Genomic DNA, 24,423 nt, shown 5'->3' on the forward strand with positions numbered 1-24,423 from the left:
AGAAAGTGAAAGAAGAGCTGACAGAAATGAACAAACCACAAGTATAAGTGTTACTGACTTCAGAGAATTCAGAGAAAATAAACATGTTTCCACCCTTCCATATTCTTTTGTCACTCACTGCACAGTGTTACAAGAAGCTGCTCACTGTAGTGCTGTGCTGTTACTGCCATATGTTTGCATGTATATGTGCATTATACTGTAGCAGCACCTTCATCTGCATGATTTAGTCACCCACTAACCCCCACCCCATGGTCTACTGTGCACCACATGGGACAGAGACAGGGGTGGACGAGGAGGGAGAGGTAAGGGAGGGACGATGTGAGACCTAGGGGTGAGGAAGGAGAGGGGTGGGGGCAGTCGATGGGGTTGTGTTGCAAGAGCCCTGGGGATGCCACGTGCTCACCGTCCTCCTCTGTCACACAATGTCCTGATGCAGCCCAAGCACAACAACAGGACAGCCATCACACCAGCAGAGCGAGACCACAGCCTTAATGTACCCTGAGTTAATGTTTAATGAGCACTCCATATTCAGGCGGCTTAACGCAAAATCTGAAAATGGCTTTATTGTGTTGCTTTTGAGTGGTGCGTGTGTGTATATGTGTTGTAAAGCTTGTACAGTTGTACTTACTAGGAGCGAGTGTGTGTGTCAGACCAATGTTTACAAGAGTCTGCGGTGTCCCAGACAAGTGTATCTATTAATGTATTCCTGCTCTGAGTGCACAAGCACAGATTTACAAACAGACACACACACTGCTGCTCTTCATGAGGTCCCGCTGCCTTTGTCACCTCTTTCCTGCAGCAGGTTGAATGTTACGGCACTGGCTCTTTAATTACTGAGAGGAAACGCTGTATAAATGTATAGATCCTATAATGCAGCATCTCTCTAATAATAATAGATTTTTAGTAGAAAATTCTAGTAAAGTAATCTGTGTCTATGGTTCCAGCTTCTGAAATATGATCTACCTGTAAATTACAATATTTCTTGGACATTTTTTTTTAGATCTAATCAGAAATCAATCTAAAACATAAAGAAAGTGCAGCACTTACACCTTCAAACTCTGCAGACAAATCAGCTGCACTGTGCTGATCTCAACAAATTGATCAACTGTAGTTTTCTGATGACTGTGTGTGTGTGTTGAACCTCCTGGCATCATGCAGAGACCCGTGGGGCAGAGGATTGATCTGTAATGTAGCCTGTAAGTGACCCCGCCACCTGGTGACTCCCATTAGGATCCAAGTTCACATTAAGGCCCTGATAACTCAGCATTTATGAACCAAGAGGTCAAACACAGGTTAAATTTACCTGCAACAACAGGGTCCTAACTACACTGATGTGTGGTTAATGACACATAGATTAACTGTCAAGTAAAATGCAATTTTTTTTTCAATTTCATTTCATTTTCCTCTTCTGTTTCTGCCTTTGTGTTCTGGGTTTTACAGCCATGTGTATCAAATTAGCATGCAAACACATAAACAACACCGAACTGTGTGGCAGGTGGATTAGATGGAGCATGGTTGGGCATCTTCTGTGGACGACCATGTGGCTGCAGCCATCTGCTGGTCCAGTCTCTATTCATCGGAGCCACTCATTAGCTTTCTGCTGGTTAGACTGACCGCTTCGATCTGCAAGCTGAACCCTCTCTGTGTCCCACTGTTGTTTTCATTCCCGTCCACAAACCCTCCATCTCTCTGTCTCTGCTCCAGCTCTCCTCCTTCAGATCACTGCTCAGACTAGCAGGACTCCATTGTCTCATGAGGGTCACACACGAATACGTGCACGCACACACACAAAGCTTAACTACAGGGATGGGACAGGGAAGTAAGAGGGAAATAGGTCAGTCTGCCTGCACCCCTCCCCTTTTAAACATTCTCACTGTCCTGGCTGGACTGGAAAGTGGGACAAGCAAGAGGACACACACACACAAATAAAAACAAACATGCACGCACACAATGCTCCAGATGGGGAACATGTGTGTTCGACAAAACAGAAACCTGTTAGGGTTCAAAGGTTTGTGTTATGTCATCAACTCAACCTTCAAACCAGTATGTGATTGTGCTACTGATGAGAGTCTGCGCATAATGGATCCTGTGTGTGAAAGCATCCATACGAAGTGAACAATTTAGATCCACTTTTTTTTTTTAATTTAATCAGTGCACTCTGCCATTTGTATATACTTACACAACTACACACACACAATACAACTGTGTGTTCAGATGGTGGGCAATCAAAGAGGAGAGATACAGGAAGGAAGTATGGTGGGATTCAGCCTCGGGTCGGTGTTGGCACAGATAATGGTTGGATTTCTAACTCTAATCAAAGCTGCAATATCAATTGACGCTATTAGAACTTTGGACAAAGCAATCTCCACACATTTGTGCTTTTTTTTTCTCTGTTTGTATTGCATCCATGAGATGAGCCAATCAAAGCCAACCGTGAGACAAAGATCCAATTCAGACAGTTTAGTGATGGCTGAATGTTTGGATTTCAACAGACATGCTCCCCTCAATAACAATAACACATATTAGGCTGGGTATTTGTTACCACTGATATGGTTAAGTGGGTCTGATCAGAATAAAGATTGGTGCGAAGAAAATGTATCTGCAGGTGTGCACCTTTACACAGTGAATTTACTCACTCTACAACTGCAACTCCTCCTGCTGCATTTCTTCAGTTAAGCAAGACAGGCAATCCCCACAGGCGAGAGCCTTCAGTCACAAAATCAATTTTAATTTTCACATCTTCATTAGATCAATCCAGACAGTCCCTTCCTGGACATGCAGGAGCAGAGTATGGTGGAGGGAGACTGTAAGATGGTTAACTGAAAATAACAATGTTTCCTACTGTTTACATACCCACATGTTTCTACTGTATTCTTATGTGACTGTGTGCATGTTTTTTTGTGCATGCATGTGCATAGGTGCAATCACAATGTTCAGACTATATGGAAACCACGCCGATTGGCTACAAGGATGAAGAGGTCGGCATGTTGATTAGCAGGTCAAGGTTGAACTTGACCACACTGCGAGTGTGTGCTGTGTCTATGCGCGCTGCTGTCACAGGGAAACGAACACTGAGTTCAGTGAGCAGCTCATCATGTTCAGCATCTGATCCTCACACTCACTGCTCATCAGCTGACCTATATACCCCTAATTACACACAGCGGCCTCGTGACGGTATACACAGAACCGCCCCATACATAGAAACCATAAATATACACAGAGAGGAAACTAGATCATCTATATTTACGTTTAAGAATCATGGGAAGCAACCAAGTGGCTGCTGAGAATCAAATGTGTCACATCAATAAAAGGAAAAGAAGTGACTAAAAACAACTTTTGTACTTTGTGGATCCTGATAAGAGATGATTATTACAGTTTCACATTAACACTTTTAAGCAGTTGTCATTACCCGTAAATTCTTGACTGCTGCACCCTTTTCTTCCAGGTTGATAAAAAAATAACACAAAGCACAATGAGACTCGACAGCTTTGTGCATGAAACTGATCTACAAAATACCCCAAAATGACAAACTACCACAACACTAGTGCATGTGTGACACACTGTCTGAGTGTTTTGCATACATATAATATAAAACACCATCTGCCAGGACCTGAGGCCGTTCTTGCCCTACTACCCTCCTTGCTTCTTTCTCATTGGTTTGTTTTTTTCTTTCCATCTCTCACCCTTCTCTCTACTTTGTTATTGTATCATGTTTTTACCACAGAAAATAATCATACATGTAAAATATAAACCCACATACAAGCCAGAAAAACAGACTTTAAGACTCAAGATTTCTCTGTCACACACTCTGCGCGCACACACACACACAAATGAGGTTAATGAAGATGAATGTGGGGCCACGGTCCTATTGACATCCTGTGTCTCTAATTGTGGCCCTGTTCTTCAAGGACATGGTGGCAAGACAAGCAGGGAGTGGACAGAAATAGATCTGATGAGGAGGAAATGTGGAATAGTTATGAGACTTGGAAAGAGAGTCTGTCTTTCATTTTCTTTAGTGTCAAGTGCAATTAAAGGCAGGATGTGACATTAGCTGGTGAAAATTGAAAGTGATGAGAAAAGCTATGATAGCAGAGAAGGAGGGGGTGAAGATAAGGGAGAGTGAGGGAGGAGATACATGCAGGAGGAAGGAGGAGGAGGAGGAGGAGTGGAACCAGATCAGTGATCCAGAACAGTGAGCAGACAGAAGACACGAATTAAGAGTTCGGTCAAACATAGAGCGCAGCAGTGCATCAACACACAAACTGAGGAACACACACACACACACACACAGAGCAGATAAAGACGTAAACCTAAATTCAACGGTATCCAATCAATCCGGTATCCAAAAACTGATATCCTACCTGGGACGATGGAAACGGTGTCTCTCTCCCAGGACACAACGCTGACATACTCCTGCACTGCTGCGGGAATGAGGCACTTGAACACAGCTACGTTGCCCCGCATTGAGCGCTGGTCCGCCACCCGCACGGTATAGGGCTCCCTGAAAACTATACAAACACACAAAATGTTAAATTGGCTTAACTAGCAAAGATTATCTGAATTTTGACATGATAGACATTGAAGTGCATCAACATCATCAACGCATCAGGAGAGAAGTATTAATCCTTGTTTGAGACGAAAACAATAATCAGCTCTTTGCGTACATGATCAAAAACAACATATTAACACTCTAGAGAAAAACACCCTTTCATCAATTACCACAGCACTCCACTTTATTCATCAAAAATTCCTGGATTACTATTGTGCATTGTTTGAACTCTTCTAATCCAACTGCTGCTTTTCTCATAAATGGCACGAGCCACCATTAAGCTGAATAAACACGGAAATGGTTTTCTAGCTTTGGTGTGACATCATCGCGAAACAGTGATTCACTTTTTTTTTGCACAGAACTTCATCGAGATACAACACAGAGCAAGCTGCGCAACTGAGGTGTTACTGCTGCTTTGGTTTATGCAGGTTCATGCAATATTTTACACTCTCTTGAATGAGCTGGGGCTCATTAGCAAAATCACATGAAAGCTAGGACGTATCTGAAGGTTGCTAAGAAACTGGTTTGAAATCCCTTCCCTGGTAACAGATACGATGACAGCATGCATACATTCCTGCTGCAAGCGGGAAACGCATGCAAGAGCACAGAAATTTGCATCTTCTTTAAAAAGATGAGTAGAAAATATCAGATCTTGAGTGCTCTTGATAAAATATAAGCTTTGATGTGACAATAAAGGAGTGATTCTTATCAATTATTGTTCAATGACAAGACCAAAACTATGACCACATGACTTAAAACATCACTTCCCTTTTTTGCCCCTAACCTGTACACTAAAGGTGGCTACCAGGGCCTGACAAAGGCCACTGGCTGTGGGATGTTTGGTTCATGCTAATCCCTCGGCTCCTGAGGCCTGGCTTTTGGGTCATGTGGGAATGAAGGCAGCAACCGGCTGGCATGCAGCTCAGGGTCCTGGCTCAAATCCTCAACTTGGCACTAGTATTAGTATTAGAATGAATATGAGTATTAGTTCAGGTCGGTGTTGGGAGGCAGAATATGAAAACAGATGTTGATGGCAGGAGGGAAGGGGGAGGGACCGACTGGCCTGAATGAATGCTGGGAAAGGGGGAGGGCGGGACAATAGATGTAACTATAATCCAGCTGTAGTATGATCCAGCTGTGGTTTGATGTGTCTGCTCACTGGGTGCATTTCACCTTCTTCTTTTTCTTCACGTCTCGTTTCGCAGAGCCGAAACCCCAGATGTACTATTTTACTTTAGACGCTTATTAAAGCAGCCTCAAATGGTCTAATCAATGGAAAGCACCAATTAGGTCTGTTAATGAGAGATAATTAAAGAAGTGTGCTGTTGCTATATTTAGTCTGGCACAAGAGGACAGTTTTAAGAACGAGGGAGCAGGGAGGAGAAGGAGGACAGGAGAGAGAATATGATGGCAACAGAGGCAGCTTCTGGTCAAAATTTCTAAATATAGACTACCTGCAATGTCCACTAGTGTTTAATGACTGATCCATTTATTGAAATGTTATATTTGACTGATATTTAACTGAATTTATATAGATTATTAAAAAGGCCCTTTTATGTGCATTCACAATAGTGAATTTAGTTTCAAATGATGATACCAACACCAGCGACATATCTCCTCATTAGTAGGTGATGAATTTCTTTTCACGCCTTGCAAACCTTTAAAATGCAAAGCTTGAGAAAATCTCAACTTGCTGTCAAGTTCCTGGTGGCCTTTGCTGCACTGACCTTTTATAAAGTGAAGGACTGTTGACAAGGATGAGCCACTAAGAAGATACGTATAACCCATTGCCACCATTTCCATCCTTATCTGGTTGTATTATCATCAGATAATCCTGGCAGAGTTGCTACTTAAGTACCATAAAGGTTGTGTTTTGGATTTCATTCTACTAGATGGTGCTTTGCTATGTATAAAGCTGAAGGGTTTATGTCAGTACAAAGTGCAGTGGTTCATCACCAGCTCAGCCAAATAGGTGTGAGCAGAGGCCAAGGCCTGATGTGGTATGTGATGCAGATGTTCTCTCTGTAGACTGTGTTCTAGGTCAGTCTGTGTTCAGGTCGAGACAGGCTATTTTAGGGCAGGTGGTTCTGTGTGTGGGTTTGGCTTTTTGCAGCTGCCAATCACATCTGCTCCACTTTATGCTTTCACAACTGTCTCTTTTTGCTTAGTTCCTCATCATAACATTCTGACTTACATTGACCTTATGCTCCACAGACACCCTGCTTTTCAGATCTTTCTTCACTCTGAGCCCCATTCTGTCCAACTCACCAGCTTTGATGCGGATGTTGGGGCTGCGGATTTTGCCGGCCTGGTTTTCGGCAGTGCAGAAGTAGTCGTTGTCATGGATGTAGCTGTTGTAGGCGGAGGGCGAGAAGGGGTACAGTTGGAGGGTGCCATTGGCGTGCACATGGCGGATGTGGGGCACGTCGTAGATGTCGTCGCCGGTTGCCAGGTACCAGCGCAGTATGGCACTGGGGGTGCCCCCTGCTGGACAGGGCAGGGACACCCCCACCGAGCTGGAGTAGGTTACCCTCTGCAGGGAGGCATTCACAAAGTACAGCCTGGTAGAGCCCACATCCTCACTGTGTACTGCAGGGACAAACACACAACACACTGTCACTTAGCAGGCCAGGAGGGGACAACCAGCTCCTGTAATGCATTACACCGAAGTATGAATATAGGCTAATCAGATGTCACCACCATTGATTTAAAGCAACAGGCATCTCATTAATGGACAAAAGTTGGACGGAGTCAGAATGTCCTTCAAATGTGTAGCGAAATAATCATAACAAATGTATGTCAAACGTCCAGCTGCAAACATCAGTCATGTGATTCAGAAAGCCAGGGATTTGGGCTAAAGCCTGAGATGGTTTAGGTGGATCGGAGGGAGGAGGAGCCTGTTACCTCTGTAGAGTGCACATATACACAAACAAAACAAACACAGGCAGAGAGGGCGGGGACGCACTGATAGGTTATGTGATTGGAATTTCTATGCCAGACGCAGAGATTTAAGTCTATTTAATCTCCTTACATATTTAACACACACACGCATGCACACACACACACACAAACACACACAGGAATGTTATTCATTGGCAGTCAGATTAAACACATACACCTCCAGCAGAGAAGGGAGAGTGAGAAGAAGAAAGAAGGGGGGGGGGTTGTGTCAAATTTGGGGTCATTATACGGAAGATTAGAAGAGAGGGGACACTGCTGATGGACAGATGTGGATGTTAACCACTGCTGGTTGTATTATGTCATACAATACAGATGACCCACCACATGTTCAGACACTAAAGATACTAAGATATACTAGAAGACTTGAAGCGTGTAATCTGCAAGTTTGAATCTATTTACATGATATTCACTGACTGATTAAACACATATTTTAGTACTATTAATGTTATCATGGATTTTAGGAAACAAACCAAACATCACAGTCCCAGGCTTTGACTGAGATTTTAATGTACACTCCTTTTTGTGATAGGTCGGCATGTTGTAAATTGTCACATACAAAAAAAACAAACACATTTTTGTGGCTGAGGGAATATTTTTGTGTAAAAATTACACTTAAAAATAACTATATATTTTCTGTGGATTGACTTATTAACTGTCTAAGCTTAAAAACTGTGTTTCAAACTCTCTGTCGCAAAAAGTGAAAGGATAACCAACAATGTTTAGTTACCACCTCTTGTCTGCAGTGTGTAGATAAATCTGTAAGTGGTACCTGTACACTGTGGTACCACCACAAGTGGTTGTTGACAATTGTGATGTTGCAGGTAAATAACATTATTTTTGAATAATGTGGATTTGAATCTCATCATGGCACAAAAACAATTAATAGTTGTGACAATAACCATGTAATGTGTTTATCAAAATGTACATAATCATGCATAGAATCACAAAATCTAGACGTGACACTGAAAACAAGAGGAAATTGAATGTTGTGTGAGACTGTGTGATCCTTTTCTTTAGCTGTCCCTTCTGGTTATTAAAACTTTGTTTGGGCCATGGTGTAATTATAGTGCGGCTTTAAAGTCTGGCTGACGCTGACAGACAAACATTAAAAAGTAAAAGCCTGCAGAATAAGTCATCACCATTAACAGTGTGACAGTGTGTGTGCTGGCACTAAGCTCAGATCGAAGACAGACGCAGCTATCTTATCTTATCCAGAAGGGTTAGTCAATAATTCCAGCTTCCTTTTAAAGAAGTGTTACTGTCTCTGATCTGGAGATTGATAAAGCTGGGCAGCATGTTACAGATGGTATATGAAAATGTGTCTGGCAGTCCGGTGGTGGGCTGCAAAAACCAGGTCAGACTCCCTCCCCTCTGCAGATTACTGATAATGGCCCCTGAGCATAAAGCCCATATTAAAGATTGCAATATCTATAATCTCCCAATGGGGGGACAGCACTAAAGTAGAGGAGTGAGGGGGTCACCCTGAGAGCTCAGGGGGGCTGGGCAGCAGGAGAACCTCTCATACAGTAGATTATATGGCCCCGGGGCCTGGGCACTGGGGGGGCTGGGGAGCAGTGGGACTGATGGAGCTGGAAGTGGAATAGAAAGGGGATCAGAGCAAACTCCCACCACTCACAGCCTGTCAAAACCAGGCGAACCACACATGCACTCAGCTGACACACACACAAATACATTTACACACACACCAACAGTGGCTCTCGGTGCTCAGTCATACTGGGAGGAGACTAAGTGGGTTGCCATGGTGGCACTGGCACTCGTAAGCTGTGACTGAATAAAGAAAAACAATGCAACAACTTAACCTAACAACAGTGACCCACCGAAGAATCTAAAATTAGAAACTTTTAACTAACCAAATCCCAATCTCTGCCTCATATTGGCAGACTGAAACCCACTCAGGTGCATCCTACACAGGATCAAGCACACCATATATGATGAGAAACCAAATCTGCTGTTTGGTAAGGTGTGTCTGGCACAGCGACATCGTCGCTTCACACCAGGTGCACTCCAAAGCTCAACTGGCACAGTACTGGTTTGTGCTGGACTGGCAGTTTCCACTCCATTTAAAAGCAGCAGATGAGACATTACCACCTGTGCCAACCAGTAGATGGCATGTGCAAAAAAAGCCGCATGGTCAAGTCAACATGGTTTGTAAAGGCTACACAAATGTCTTTGTACAAACATAAAAAAACAACTTTAGACAGATACTCAAGCAACACTAAATCTGATGCTACTCCCCCTTAGGTTTATGTGTGTTCACTGAGCAGTTCAGGTTATTTTGAACCATGTTAATCAACTTTGTTCAGCTATTAACTGTCAGTCAACTTTTTTCTTTATAAATTTGAGACCTTAAAAAGATCAATTGTCAGCTGCAGGAAAGAACACACATCATTTAGTGGCTGGCAGTTTTACACCTCTCTCATTGAAACACATAAGTCACTGTTTAAAAGCAATCAAATAACTTAATCATTAGACACACTGTTGTCAGCTGTTTACTGTTACTGTAACAAAATTAACACTGATTTTGGGCATGTTGATTTGCTTTTTGTTTTTCCGATTGCATCCTAACATTAATCTGTGACTGTAGATTTATTATGCATCTTTTGAAGTGATTTACAATGAACTGATATTTTCCCCAGAGTCTAAACATAAAGAAATTCTGCAGTAAATTCTCATAAACGTGATCGTTAGTTCATCAATTTGTTTTGAGGAGCTGCCAATCATTTTAACAGTCTTACTCTATGGTGGTTAAAGTGACACGCCACACTTTGCTCCCCTGTTCATTTCAAAGACAGCACTTTTGTCCACCCTGTCAGCATGTGGACACTGAAAGCAGCGCTGACCAAAGCTGTTGGGCTTCAGCGTTGTTGCTGCTGCAGTTCACCTGCACCCAGGAGGCTTCGTCAACCTCGTTCAGACACAGCACAGCAGAGAAAAGCAGCCCTCACTGGAAGGTGTTGGAGCACTGATGGCACCGCTGGAGCTAAAGCTCGGGCTGTCAGAGTCTCAGCCACTATTTTATACATCCTGCCAGAGAGCCATGCATGAATATGTATGTCAGAGAGGCAGAAGTCATAACCTATGCAAGGTTTCATCATGCATAATGCAGCCGATCTACGCCTCTCCAGGATGTGAGTGCGAACACACACACGCACACACACACACACTTGACGTTCACAGCTGTATTGTGATGGGGAGGTAAGCAAACTCCTCAAGCCCCAGTGTTTCACATTCACACATCCCGATGACCCTGTGCCCAACAACAAACAACTTACATCCACATGCTGCCCTCGTCGGCTCCCTCTTCTTTGCATTTCTGTCTGATGGCAAACTCATTTTCATGTTGTGGTAAAGGTCAAAGGTAAGACATGCACAGAAACCTATCCTTTCTATTTTGGAAATATCTTCATTTCTGTTGGAGCTCCTGCCATCTCCCCATCATGCAGGTGTATGTGGGACAGAAAGTTATGCTTTTTTAAAAAAAGGGGGGGGGGGGTGACAGGGATTATCACTGTGTGTGGAAACATGAAGCAGCACAGGAGGAACTGGGAGGAGACAGACTATAAGAAGAGGTTGATTTGAATATTGGTGAGATGTGGGAAGGTGGGGGGAGAGGAGGAGGGGGGGGGGGGTGAAGATAGGTGTAAGCTTATGGATAATCCTCAGGGGTCTGGCATAAGTAGGTGGTTGGTGGGTGGAGAAGTGAGGGGGAGGTTGTCGAGGTTATATCTAATCAACAGAGGGGTATCACTGTTCCCCACCCACTGTCTTTCTGTATACCCCTGTCCCCAACAATCTGCAAGACACACCCCACCCACCCACCACCACCAACCCCCCTTGGACTGTGCTGTGTCAGTAAAAAAAAAAAGTGTGCTACTTCAGCAGTCCCCTGGGACCTGCTCCCCCTCACATCAAAGCAGCCAGTTTCTCTCTTAATGTGAATATCAAATCTGTGGATCACAAGTCCCAGCACAGTCTGCATAAACTGCCCCTCCCCCAACCTTTAATTCTGCCTAGTGATGAGGGAAAGAGAGGGAGGGGAGTTACTGCGAAAGGAAGCAATGGAGGGAGGGAGAGATGGAGATAGAGAGAGGGAGATCCAACAAAAACAACTACTTGCTTCAGAGATTTGACATTTGCTGAACACTCCCTCCTTCTGAAAATGTGCAGCTCCAGCATCCAATAAAATTTGGAGGAGGTCTGGCTCAATTTAGCATCACTGTGTAGTTATACAGAGTTCTTGCTGGTGGAGAAAAAAAAAACTAAATTCATTTATAACAGTTCTAGCGTTCATTTGCATCGTCGTTAGTGGTTTTTAATTTATTAGTTGGCGCTTATAATCTCATTAGGATTTCTAATAGATTTGGGAGCGAATGGGAGCGCAGGGATGCCAGTGACAGAGCTGTGACGTCCTGTTGGTGCAGCTGGGAAGTCCAATGAGCCCCTTTTTTGCTGCATGCCTTACCCACCATTTGGCAACAAATTACTGTGCTATTATTTTCTGTTTTAACTTGCGAAAGATAACTGATATTTGTGTTGTTGAATTATTTTAAACTTTATTTGGAGTTAAAAGTTAAGAATTCTGTTTAATCAATTGTCTGACCATGAATATTTAGAAAACTGCCTGCTGATGAATCATAGATTTTTTTGTGGAAACAGTTTTTAATTTTTAATTAAATGAATTAGAATTGTGAATTCACAAACAAACCTGAGCCACAATCAGAGCTCCATGGTCCTATACCCTCATTAAGAGGCTGTTTGCACATTGTTAAATGTAAAAATTAAATAATGCTAGGTTTGAGCTAGTAAAAAAACACACACACACAGAAAAAAAATGGAGGCCCTGCCCTGCTTGAGTAATGATTGGCACCCCTGTGGCCCACACAGCTTCTGTCATTGAGTGGTGCATATAGCTCAGATTGCAGCTTTAATTGTGCAGCCTTGCAAAGGAAGCACAGGGAATTGGACTCAGTGAGGGATTTTTGCATATTTCTTTTTGTAGCAGTGGGAAGGAGCAGGGAGCAGATTCACCTTAGTGCTTTACACACCTCCGATTAAAATTCAAGCTACAGAGAAATCATTTTTCAAAAGCAGTTTTATTTATTAGATTTAAAATTTAACATTTAATGTATGGGCCTGATGAACCTGGATTTAAAGCAATGTTAATTAATTTCATTAATTATTTAGTAAATACAGTGAGAATTTAACATACATTACACCTACAACAAAATACTATTAAAAACAGAATAAGATCCTCTTTTAACATGATCCAGTAGCAGAAATACTAAAAATATATATTGTTATTTAACATTTTTAATCTGACACTTATACCCTACACCAAGTCTGCCTACTAAATTTTGCATATTAAAAAAATGATATGATATGAATGATATATATTTAATCGTGTGTTTTTGTGTCTCTTTCAAGATAAATAAATAACTTCCAGTTTACCCTATAGCAGAGGAAGAAAAACAACACAATTCAAAACATATAGCCTGACAACAAAACCAAGCGGGGCGTCCCGTCACTCGCCCTCCTCCACGCGCCCGCCAACACAAACACAGCAACACGAGCCCTGACGCACGCGTGCACGCGTGCACGCGCCGGCACACACGCGCCAACACGTCCGCGGGGTCCAGGTGCGCTATTAGTGAGGAACATGACCGGGCAAGTCTATAATCTGCACCCACGCCCCTGGAGTTTCTCATTTGGCGAAATAAATTTGCGCATATTAATATGATTCCACGGAAGACGGCGAGGCTCTGAAAGCCCATCTCTCAAGTTGGATAAGTGATTTAAATCGACAGCAAACAAATGCAGTGAATTTAACCAAGCAGCAGTTATTTCAATAAACTAATTAATATAAAGCGAAAATTAAAAAAAACAAGAAATCAAGAGAACTTAAAATAGCAAATGGACCTAATGGCCTATTTTGCACAGAGAACCGCCATGTTCCTCCTCCACCATAACCCAGACTTTTTTTTTACATAAATAAATTTGCACCCTCTCAAGGCCTGTGCTAATGAGGACAAAACAAAAATGTAAACATGTCTCCAAACAGGCTACACAAAGGCCTGGAACACACTCTCATGAACAGCTAGTGTTGAATTTCTCTTATTTTCGACGCAGATTTGTTCAGGATTATTCTAATGCACTGTAATAGCAGAAGATCAACTTTGCAATAGGGTCAGGGATTTGCTGCATATACGGACCAAGAAAGAAAAAACGAATCCATTTAAAACAAAAGAAAAGCCTTCTACAATTTAAACAAACAAAAAAGGGAACATGTTCAAAAGAGCAAATGAATTAAATAAGGAGGGAAAATCTGAATACACTAATTATGGCCCTTATGTGGGTGTAGACCTATTAAACTAATAAGGCCGTTGTGAGAGAAGGGGCCTTTAATTTGTCGTCCTGTTTAGAATGGCAACAATTTGTCATGACAAAGAAAAAAAAGAAGGAATTAAAAATCTCATCCTGAAAATCAGAGCATCTCTGGTGGAAGCGCGCGCCTGTGCCAAAAACAGTCCATCAAAACAGCTGCAATTAGCAAAGGCTGCACAATGAAAGCATCAAGATATCAAATCTGCATCATCCGCCTCAAAACTTTACAAGAGTGAAACATTTTTTGAGAGAATTTGCTGCAGAATTGCCATAAATTCATGTAATTGCAGGCCGATGCATGTTTTCATTTCTGTCTCACCCTCCCTCTGTATTTGCACCTCATTCTCCCTATTCAGCCATTTTACATATTCATAAATGGAGTTGGTAATGCGAAAACAATCCGTGCTATCAGCACCATCTGAGGCATCAAGGTTCGCTGCATAAAAGCACACAACATCCAGGTGCAAAAAAAAACCACTTTATATCTTCACTTACTTGTGGAGCTGCAGCAGGTTTATACATTTTGATTTAAAGCGTCATTTCAGCCAATTTATCAGCACGAGACATTCGGTGATAGATCAAAGCACAAGACACCCATCACTCAAAGATTCACATTAATCATAGTTCTCATGTCACTTTTCATTCAACTTAAAACAGTAAGACTCCAGCACAGTTTCCAATATTCCATGCATTCCTGTTTTTTCCTCTTACCTTCTTGGAGAGAGTACAGCAGGAGTAAAGTTACAAGCCACATGCCATAAATAGCAGGTATATTTTTCAGGAATATTTGGCAATCCTGGCAAGAGTGAGGCGCGTTTTTTTGGCCAGGCGGGTCTCCGTGCTGGACTGGCGACTGTGCTCCCCGGAGGTCTCTCCAGCCCTGCTGCCCCGCTAAGCATGGAGGGGAAATGAGAGGAGCCTCAGCCCCGCCCATGTCCCCTCCTCTCCTCCCAAGACTACCGTGCATACAAATCCATCCTCCCAACATTATAATCAAACAACGCGGAACGACTGATCACAGCAAAGCCGATGCTTGTTTTCAGATGAACTGTGCATTTTTTGGTCCACTTGTGTCCAAACTGCCTCTTTGTGTGCGCGGTGGAGCAGCGCAGACAGATCTGCTGGCACCTTGGAGAGCGCACCCACCTGTGCGCCCCTGATGACCGCCTTTCTTTGCGCAGTATGATCTACAAAAACCCGCTCTGGTAGCAGCAGAGATTGCATTTAAAGAGTGTTCCTTGGCTTTAATCACATGGCTGTGGAGCTACAGAGCTCAGCAGACTGCAACAGTTTTTCTTTGTTCGGAGGCATGGAACGTGCATAGACATTTGCGCACAGAAAAATCACTGCAGATAGAGAGGAGGAGAGAGTAACGGGGCGTGGGGCACGGCACATTCACGCAGCAGGTAAACCCACAGCAGGTAAACCAGTCATACAGCGAAGCCTTAAAGGAGGGAGAACAACTTTCTTCATCGCTCCCGTTGAGACACACGGATGGAGGGAGAGAAGTTGCAGGACACGCCACAGTTCATGGAATATTTAAAGTCCGTGTGGATGCTAGTGGTGAATCTGAAAAGTGATCCGCCGCTGCAACAGCGCTTCAGGGGCAGTGTCCCTGCACAAAAAAATAAAAGACTGAATCCGTAAACGACAGATACATAATTCTATCAGACCGGCAGTAAACTTATAAACTCTTTAACATGACTTCCATTCATGTCTCAGACCCTACACACACAAGTGCCAGAGAGGTTTGGCAACCGCGAGGACTCGGATTATTCTGACAAGAAGTGTTTCCTCAAGTGCCCTAACAGGGAAAACCCCAGAGTTATCCTTGCACCACTGTTCACCTGTCAAATAATGCTCACAACAATATGGGAGTTTTTACATAGAAAAGTTTAAGCAACAACACGCGGCAAATCGTAATCGGGCAACGTGCATGTGACGGTCAGGGGCCAGAGGTCACTCAATAAAAATGAGATTTTCTGCTGACTTTTTCTTAAAGTTGGTGAATTTCAAAGAAGCAAAGCAAGAAGCTTGCTGTAAATCCACTGCTTCCAGTGAACCGTCTGCAGCGATCTAAGCTGAGCTTCAAGTGTCCAAGAGCCGGTCACTGCTGACATCTGCTGGCCAAACTGAGAGTAACACATGAGCTCAAATGTAACGTTTCCCCACAGCCTAGTGTTAACCAACAGCACCTTTCTACACTATGTTCCTGACAACGGTATACTAATGTTGTTCTCAACTTCTACTTTGAATAATAACTTTATAAAGTGTATGATGCTAGATTTCTTGAACTGTGTAGAAATCAAGGAAATAGCAACGAGACAAAATTGACAAGATTGTCTACAATCGCGTGGCTGTGACATAGTTAAATGGGATCATCTGTGCATTGCCACTGAGAGTGTGTTACACTGCCAACTGAATGTATGATCTCACAGCACACCTTATTTATCAGGCGAATGTATGGTATTGATCCGCGGAGCTCCTCGGGAACTTACCCTTCCAAGTGACTGCGTGATGAAGCGTGGAGATACCACGTTTAGTTCATTTTACGCACGTCCTCCAACTATAAACACCACGTTACATGCAGCTTTGTAAAAAAAAACAAAAAAAATCCAAACTTCAACTCTTCTCTGAAAAGTTGTGTTCAAAGGAGTGCGCTGTTCGCTTGTGCGCAGGTAGACTAGACTGCACATGCGCAAACACAGGTCACAGGTCACGGTTTTTTTGGCCAGATTGAAGGCAATATATGCAAAACAAACTATACAAACTATATGCAAAAACATAACATTAATGAGTAACTGGCCACTTGCCATCTCTTTCCCATTGACATCTGGGATAGGCTCCCTCCCCCCTGCGATCCTGTACAGGACAAAGCAGGATAAGGAAACTGATTTTTACCATTGAAAATGTCTGATTTGTAGTGTCCTAACTCTGTCCAGAGTTAGGCAGTGCTGCCAAGTATCTGTTTCATAAACAAACAGCATGACAAAAGAGATTTTATTCAAAACTTTATTAGATGTCATATTTCTATAATAAAGAGATGGGGAACTGATATGCATGAATGAAAGGCTGAAAATAGGGACATCATTCGAGGGTGAGCCAGAGCATCATAACTGTTTATTTGTGCACACAGGAGCAGCTGTGAGTAGTAACTTGGTCAGTCCATCGGCTGTGAGTACAGGGGCTCCGTCAACTCCGTGCTCCTCTCTGGATGCTCCCACTTCACCCTGCATTGTCACAACTCCCTGATCCAGAACATAATATTGCTTACAGGACTGCAACTCAAAAGGTCCAGTGTGGTTCAGTTCTGATGTGATTTGCATAGAGCTGCTTGTCATCATAAGGCCCTGACTCATAATCACAAAGCAAAATACCTTTAAACTCACAGAAATTAGTCAATTCGGAGAAAACCAACACATTTACAGTCAACAGGTATGTCAATAGAATAATTCAATACTTTTATAATCAAATTCACCATTCATTAATAATAATCAATTGTAAAACGTAAGGGTGAATTTCCTCCTCAAAGCTAAACAAGAACATGGACAAGATAATTAACAAATGTATGTTGTCCCATAAAATATATACTCATAAAATACAAAATTGTTGGTTTGGTATCAAGTAAAATCAAAAAGGAGAAAAAAGAGGCCTCTCACTATGTAACACATTTTACATCATCCCAGCCACAACATTAAAACTACCAGCCTGATACCATGATGGGGATGTGCAGGGTCAATACTGTGTCATGGAGAGATTTTCTAGAAGAACCATTGTAAATATAGCTGATATTCCTATTCCTCAGGTAAATGATGCAGACGCAGCCAGCTGTCCACATGATGTATGAAATGTCATTCATCAAACCAGGTCACCTTTACTCAAGATGCTTTCACTGGTGGAGAGTATGACACTCTTACTGGTCTGCTGCCAGTCACAACATGCAGGGAGAATCCCACCGGACCTGACGTTGTGCAGATGCTTTGACACTGCTGTCTAACCATCACCCTTTGGCCTTTTACAAAGTCACTCAGATCTTTAGGCTTGCTCATTTTTGCAGCTTCACACACTCCTAACAGGCACCACTGTAACAGAGTGATCGATATTACACACTTCAGCTGACAGTGTTTTAATGTTGTGGCTAATAGGCTTTTGTTTGCTTAACTCCTGGAGTGCTGTTGTCACTGAGCTGTTGCTAGGCAACAAAGAGTAACTCCAGAAAGCCAAGATAAGAGTCCTACATGTAATCTCCTCCTTTTGACTGCACAAAGTGATTAGTTTGTTTAAAAATGATATCATAACGAACATTATTCATTGAGGTGCTGATAGCAGAATGTTTGGTTTCTCCTCATCTCACTTGGCTGAACGAGACATACTGACACTGATTTGGATCATACATACACAAAAGTACACATCTTTTCAAAGAGGCCAACACACACCCTTTATAATATATTGCTTCAAGCCAGTGATTAAAGACTGGAGGCACATTATTATCAACATAACAGTGAGTTTCAGAGATTCATACTTCATTTCATACATGCTCACCTATTCGTGCTCTGACACAGTGTTTACTCACACACATCTGTCCCACTCTCCAGAGGTATTTCTTTTTAAAGCCGTACATTATGTGTTCTAACTGAGTTTGGTGCAAATACATTCATCCCTGTTTGGCACAGTCAGTGGGCTACATCAAGAGCATCACGTCTGTTATTTCCTGCCTGAGAACCACAGCCCCTCCTTACTCAGCAGCATATCTGATACCTGAACCCTTTCATTATAATTTATGTGTGGTTTACTGTGTGCATATCTTTTTCACTGCAGTGCAGCAGTGAGTTATTTATTGCAAAGAGTAAAACACCGACTCAATGAATGTCTATCAGTGTTAAACAAAGCCATTTCCATGAAGAGGCACATACGAAGCAAAAGGGATATGTGGAGTCTGATTCAGGCTAATTAAGTATTCAGGATAATTCAGTATTTTTTAGCCTTAGCCATGGTTAGCGTGATGAAATTAGCATGGCACAAAACAGGATTTACAGTATACCTCAGAACTGACGCTACCAGTGTTAGTATATTGAAACATGTATTTCCAAAAGTATTTTTTTTTTGTTTTAAGCATTACGTGTCTAAAATCTGGCCCATGTTGCACATGCTTAAAAATGCATTAGTTATTTGTCATAAAAGCAGCGTTATCTGAGGATCATTCATTTCTCTAGAGGGAGAGTTGAGGGGATTGTCTATCTTCTATTGTCAGAAGCTTGTTGATTTGTTACTGTTTGCAAAATGTAGCTGTCCTACGTGACAGATTAGCATAGAAGCATCAACAGGCACCTGTGTTGTACATCAAGCAAAGATAAGGTATACAGGATGGAGAGCTGGGCTGAATCCTTTGTGTTAGTAAATTCCCTTTTTTTATTTATGACCCAGACGATTGTGTTACTGCAAATAGATTATTAGCTTTGTCACATAATAATACTTAATGAATTGTTGTGGTATGTGAAGTTAGTTGAAGGAAGGATTCAGCCCATCTGTTATTACATTTCCCCTGTTTTCAAGCACTTGACAAAGGTTTGTTTTTTTGACTTGGGATGAAAAACAGTCAAAGATTTTGTTATGTACTCTGGCTGTGGCATGAAACAACACTTAATATATCATGGCACGCCTAAATGACATATAACTGTCAATCAAAATTACGGAACGAGAATGTTTGCCTAGGGCCCCAACTGACTCTTGAGGTGCCTCTGGTGGCGGCTTCTTATAATATGCACCTTTTTCCTTACTGGCACAATACTGCAGTCTCTTTAAGGCTGCACCTCCTTCACTACTAAGGTTTAATATTCCTGCTTTGTCTACCATTAGACCACATTTCATGTCCTGTCCTGTAGGGGTGTGAATGTGGCTAGATAAATAATGTAAGATTAAATAATTGCATTAAATAATTTAGTTTTACATCATCATCAACTTCCACTCATATTCCCCTTTCAATGCCACAGCCAGAGCTACTATCATTCCTACTTGAAAAAAATGAACATGTGCATATACAAATATATGCAAATAATGTATATAAACGTGAGCACTCGTGTCATTTCACACGCTCTCTCTCATTTCTTTTTTGGTGTGGGTTTTGAATCAGCTTTGGATCCTGAGAGGCCATTTTCTGTGTTGTCGATCCCTGATGAAGTTACAAGGCACTCCTTACTGCGTAGTGGGGGAAGGAAGGAAGGAAGGAAGAGAGTGTTAGAACAGCAGCTCAAAGACAAACTTCAAACTTGCAGCTCTTAAAACTTCAGCATACTGTCAGCATGCTCATAGCACCATCTGCGTAACCTGATGAAACAGCATGAAAGAGTTGCACTGTTAGGATGCTGGTGGTTATGAAAACTCACTTTTTCTCCTCAAGTTTGGCGAGAACAAAGAGAGTGAAGTTCTTCAGCAACATGAAGCCCATCAGCAGTGCGATGCCTCCGCCCACAGCCGATGCAATTATGATGGTGAGCGTGTTGTCCACCACCCTCACTGCAGACATCAGGAACGATCATAGAGAAGGCACAGCATTTACAGATCACCAAAGTAAGCAGTGAGTGTGGTTTGTGATGTCACAATGCCTTTGATTTGTGCATGTCTCTTTCACATGTTGTCTTTATACCAACAGCAAATGCTCAGAGAAAAATTAATTGTCCCCAAAATCAAGACCAGCCCACAACCAGTCCCATATCTGTGACTGTCCAATAATCAATGTATATTAAATGCATGGAAGCATTGGCAGATTACTCACACTCATCCACCACAATCAGGTTGAAGATAGCACTGTGGTTTTTGTCCTTCTCTTTGGGATTGCGTCCAAAACAGGTGTACTGGCCTCCATCCTCGAAGGTGATGTTCCACAGCAAGATGGAGATGTTGTTGTCATGGTTCTTCCCCACAAACTCCACCCGTTCTCGATATATACTCACCTGTGGCTCCACCCCCTCCGATGCTATCGTTGATTCACACACCTGACAGGACGGGTCTTGTTAGTCCAAATACGATGACCTGATCAGTAATCATTGACTCAAAACTCAAAAAGAAGTTTTTTTTTGTTTTTTTTTTTACCTTCTGCATGGTGCCGTTGTCGTTGAACTGCCAGTTGAAGTAGAGGTTTTTGATGCCAATACAGCTGCTGTAAGTGCAGGGCAGCATCACTGTGCTGCCATTCACTGCTTCCAGGAAGGGTATTTTCCCCACAGACATCTCGAGGGCCTGAGCAGACCACACAGCTGAGGCCAGAGCGAGAAAAAATAGTTCAAACTGAAAATCTGTATAATAAACTCTAAAACATACTTCAACATCACATCATTGATTCTGTTCAACATATAGGCCGAACATTATAATATGGGCCTGCACACAGAACATTTTCTATTATTGGACATTTGACAGTTGAAACCTCGGTAACATAACACCACATCGTCCTTGCTGTGACATTACTGTAAATAAGAGGGGATGAATTCTGCTGCGCTCCTTGTGAAAAGTGTAACAGTACACCAGGGACCACCAGGGTCAGACAGCATCCGGAAGGTGCAGTGATTAAATTTGGCATTTAACTGATAACAAATAAATCACTTCATTTTTTTATTTGTATCCTGTCATTTCTAAACTCTGCAGGTATTTCACTTTACAATTTAATGATCTGCCTTTTGTCAAGGTCAGAGATAGGAATCAGCTACAGAACAGGATTTCAGTGTCTGTGTCATGGACAAACTGCTGCTCTGCTCTCTGCCTTTTACTCCATTAGCATGCCCTTTGCCTAATGCTTCCATCCAGGATGTGAGGTGTGAACTACATGCTGACAGGGAGAGAAAGCGGAACACCTGGATGTGAGCAGGAGCAGCTGTGACGTTCCTGAGAGTCTGCCGTGCATTTTGAGTACACTGTGTTGCGATTTCTTCAGAACATGGTCAAGGTCAATGTTTGGTGAGCACCACTGCAGCAAATACGACTTTGACTGCACCAGACAGTTAAGTAAAGCGTGATAATGGTGGAAATGTTATTGATTTATCTTGAAAACTCTGTCTAATCTTTTCTTCAGCTGTACAGTGAGCATGCAGAAAACTGCACTCTGGGCCCTGATGCACATATTTTACTTACTCTGTACCTCTATGCAACTGTGTGTTCGCAGTTAGAGTGGCCTGTTTGTTTTACTGCAGACAGCACTGACATGAAACTAAGAATTACTGTTTATGTCTTGTTAAAACGCACATTTTCTACCCAAAACCAGTTTCCTACTGACATTGTGTCTTTTTCTGCATCTCTTGTAAAAGTATTAATTAAAACTCTGGTGAGTCTGATAAAAGTAGAGCAGTGGTGCTCCAGTTTCTAGCCTACATATGTCAGCTTTAGAGCTGAAATGTACACACACTATCACTTTAAACATGATACAAAAATCAGACACCAGGTTAGGCGTAGCCTATATATTTAAAGTTTAACTGACAGATGTTAAATAAAAAACTTCCTGACCATTCATGAAGCTCATGTTGGAGAGAGAGAGAGACATCAGGGCACCGTCTCTGTGTTGCTTCATAACAGCTTACTGCATCAAATAGTGGAAAACAAACACTTCTGAATGTAATGTTGTTGCTCAGCTACTTGCAGAATCCTCGTCTCTGTAACCGGGCCACCTGCATGTACATGTGCCTAGATTTTTTTTGGGTGTCCACTATAAATAAAAACAACACCTGCAAAAAACAGCGTGTTTAGAGATCTGTCAAAAGAAAATATTAGCCTGGCAACAGAAGTCTGTTTGTGTGTCTTCATGTCAATGTGAATGTAATAAGTTGTGTTAGAGAACACATAGCTTTGACCATTCAATGCATGCTGCACTGCTGCTGCAAACCTATGAGTGGGTTTAGAAAATAGGTTAGCATTTACAGTACAGTGATGTGAAAGGATGCTGTTTTTAGTGTATCAGAGTTGAATGAAGCCAGGTGGATATATTTTATCTATAATGTGTAACTTATTATTTTGTTTCTGCTCAAATTCTTACATCTGTATGGACATATCCTTTCAGAGATTCTGCTCCACTGTTATTGCAGATTTATATCTTCAGCATAATATGCTGCCAAATGAGCAGGCCTCGACCGCCTGATGCAGCTTTTCCAAAGACAGGACCACCACAATCACAACCCAACCAGTAGGGATGAGCAAACGGCAAAAACATTAGAACTCTACGATTCAAAGATTTCGGGCCAAATTAAAAGATTTCAAGCAAAACCCATGAAACTTCACATTTTTTCCAATCAACAAGTACCACAAGGCAAAGTCATGCCAAACAAGCTAAGACCTAGTGTGCATTCTGTACAAAGGTCAGAGATGAAGGTCAGTGTCAGATGTGGAAAAGCTGTAGCATTATTCCTCAACACGAACACATAAAAAAGTCCTTTGATGAAGTTTTATCATAGCAAAGATGATGACCAAGGAGCAAACAAAGGAACTGAAAAAAAAGATAAGACATTACCGAGCAGGACAGTGAGGATCAGGCCAAACACTTTGTGTGGAGGACCCAGCCTCAGAGGTTCAAACACAATCCACCGGACCTCCATGGCAGCCAAAACAAACACAGGATCCACTCCTGGCTCTGGAATCTTGAAGACTATTCCTTAGTATAACTTGGAATCTCTGGAACACTTGATTGAATCTGACGAAAAAAAAAAAAGACTGGAGCCCAAAATCCACTGTTGCGCCAACAGTCGTCAGGGCTGCCTGAGCCCCAGCAGCTCCTATCCAGGACTGTAGGTTGGACAGAGGGCAGAGGAGGAGAAGCAGGGAGGCAGAGGCAGAAATAAAGGGTTAATAAACTAAAATATTGCAAGTTGTACACAGGACAGTTGATTTCAGAATCAGACATAGTGTTTTTACATGTTATCTACATGCATGTGTTAACAGAAAAAACGTAGTCAAAGCTCAGAGAGGAACCATAATATGATGCTAAGTACAAGTTGTGTCATGCCTACCTGCTCCTGCAGCCGGTGCTCGCTCAGGGACCGGGCCGGCTGCCTACACAGCTGAGTCAGTGTGGACAGGACAGAGGCAGAGCGGCAAACGCTCACTGCGCACAGTCAGGGTTCACTCAAGGAGAATCTGCCAGGCAGCACTTTCACTGCAGAGACAGCCACGTTGCAGCGCCAGCCAGGACAAGAGACAATTAGAGGAGAGAGAGAGAGATGGAGGAGACAAGCAGAAAGACAAAGAGACAGGACGAAGATCGTGCTCTCATTCCTCCTCGGCTGAGCCCCAATAAAGCTCAATCTTCCTCCTGCTTGTCCCTCCGGCTATCTCACAACTTTTCCCTGTCCTTCCTCTCTGTTGGCTGAATGCCATGCCCCCACCCCCCCCTCCCTCACTTCTGGTTTCTCCTCCCTCACCTGCCCCCATATCCCTCCCATTCTCCCCTCCAACTCTCCTCCTCTCTGCTGTTCTCCCCCTCCTCCCTCTCTCCTGACTCGGGGCGTGTATGCAGACTCAGGCACTTTTGTCAGAGT

The 24,423-nt window shown here is 42.6% G+C and overlaps 2 protein-coding genes across 4 annotated transcripts in view; both read right to left on the minus strand.

The window, feature by feature from the left end:
• The window catches only part of LOC114445882 (Down syndrome cell adhesion molecule-like protein 1 homolog), a 39,882-nt gene extending 25,003 nt beyond the window's left edge, over positions 1-14,879 (minus strand). Inside the window, exons 1-3 of one of the 3 annotated variants that reach the window (XM_028421188.1) lie at positions 14,624-14,879; positions 6,818-7,138; positions 4,362-4,508 (exon numbers count right to left, since the gene is read on the minus strand). In XM_028421188.1, the coding sequence (XP_028276989.1) occupies positions 4,362-4,508; positions 6,818-7,138; positions 14,624-14,879 (724 nt within the window). The remainder of the gene's footprint in view (positions 1-4,361; positions 4,509-6,817; positions 7,139-14,623) is intronic. The other 2 variants (XM_028421189.1, XM_028421190.1) reach the window with 2 other exon arrangements.
• Positions 14,880-16,962: 2,083 nt separating this feature from the next.
• Positions 16,963-24,150, minus strand: scn4bb (sodium channel, voltage-gated, type IV, beta b). The gene is made up of 6 exons (XM_028422379.1): positions 23,896-24,150; positions 23,400-23,671; positions 21,002-21,165; positions 20,685-20,904; positions 20,296-20,425; positions 16,963-20,107 (listed from the first exon to the last, which is right to left on the minus strand). The coding sequence occupies exons 2-6, from the start codon at positions 23,482-23,484 to the stop codon at positions 20,011-20,013; spliced, it is 696 nt and encodes a 231-aa protein (XP_028278180.1). The 5' UTR covers positions 23,485-23,671; positions 23,896-24,150; the 3' UTR covers positions 16,963-20,010.
• Positions 24,151-24,423: the final 273 nt, after the last annotated feature.

The sequence above is a fragment of the Parambassis ranga genome, chromosome 14 (assembly GCF_900634625.1).
Source record: "Parambassis ranga chromosome 14, fParRan2.1, whole genome shotgun sequence".
Classification (NCBI taxonomy): Eukaryota; Metazoa; Chordata; class Actinopteri; family Ambassidae; genus Parambassis; species Parambassis ranga.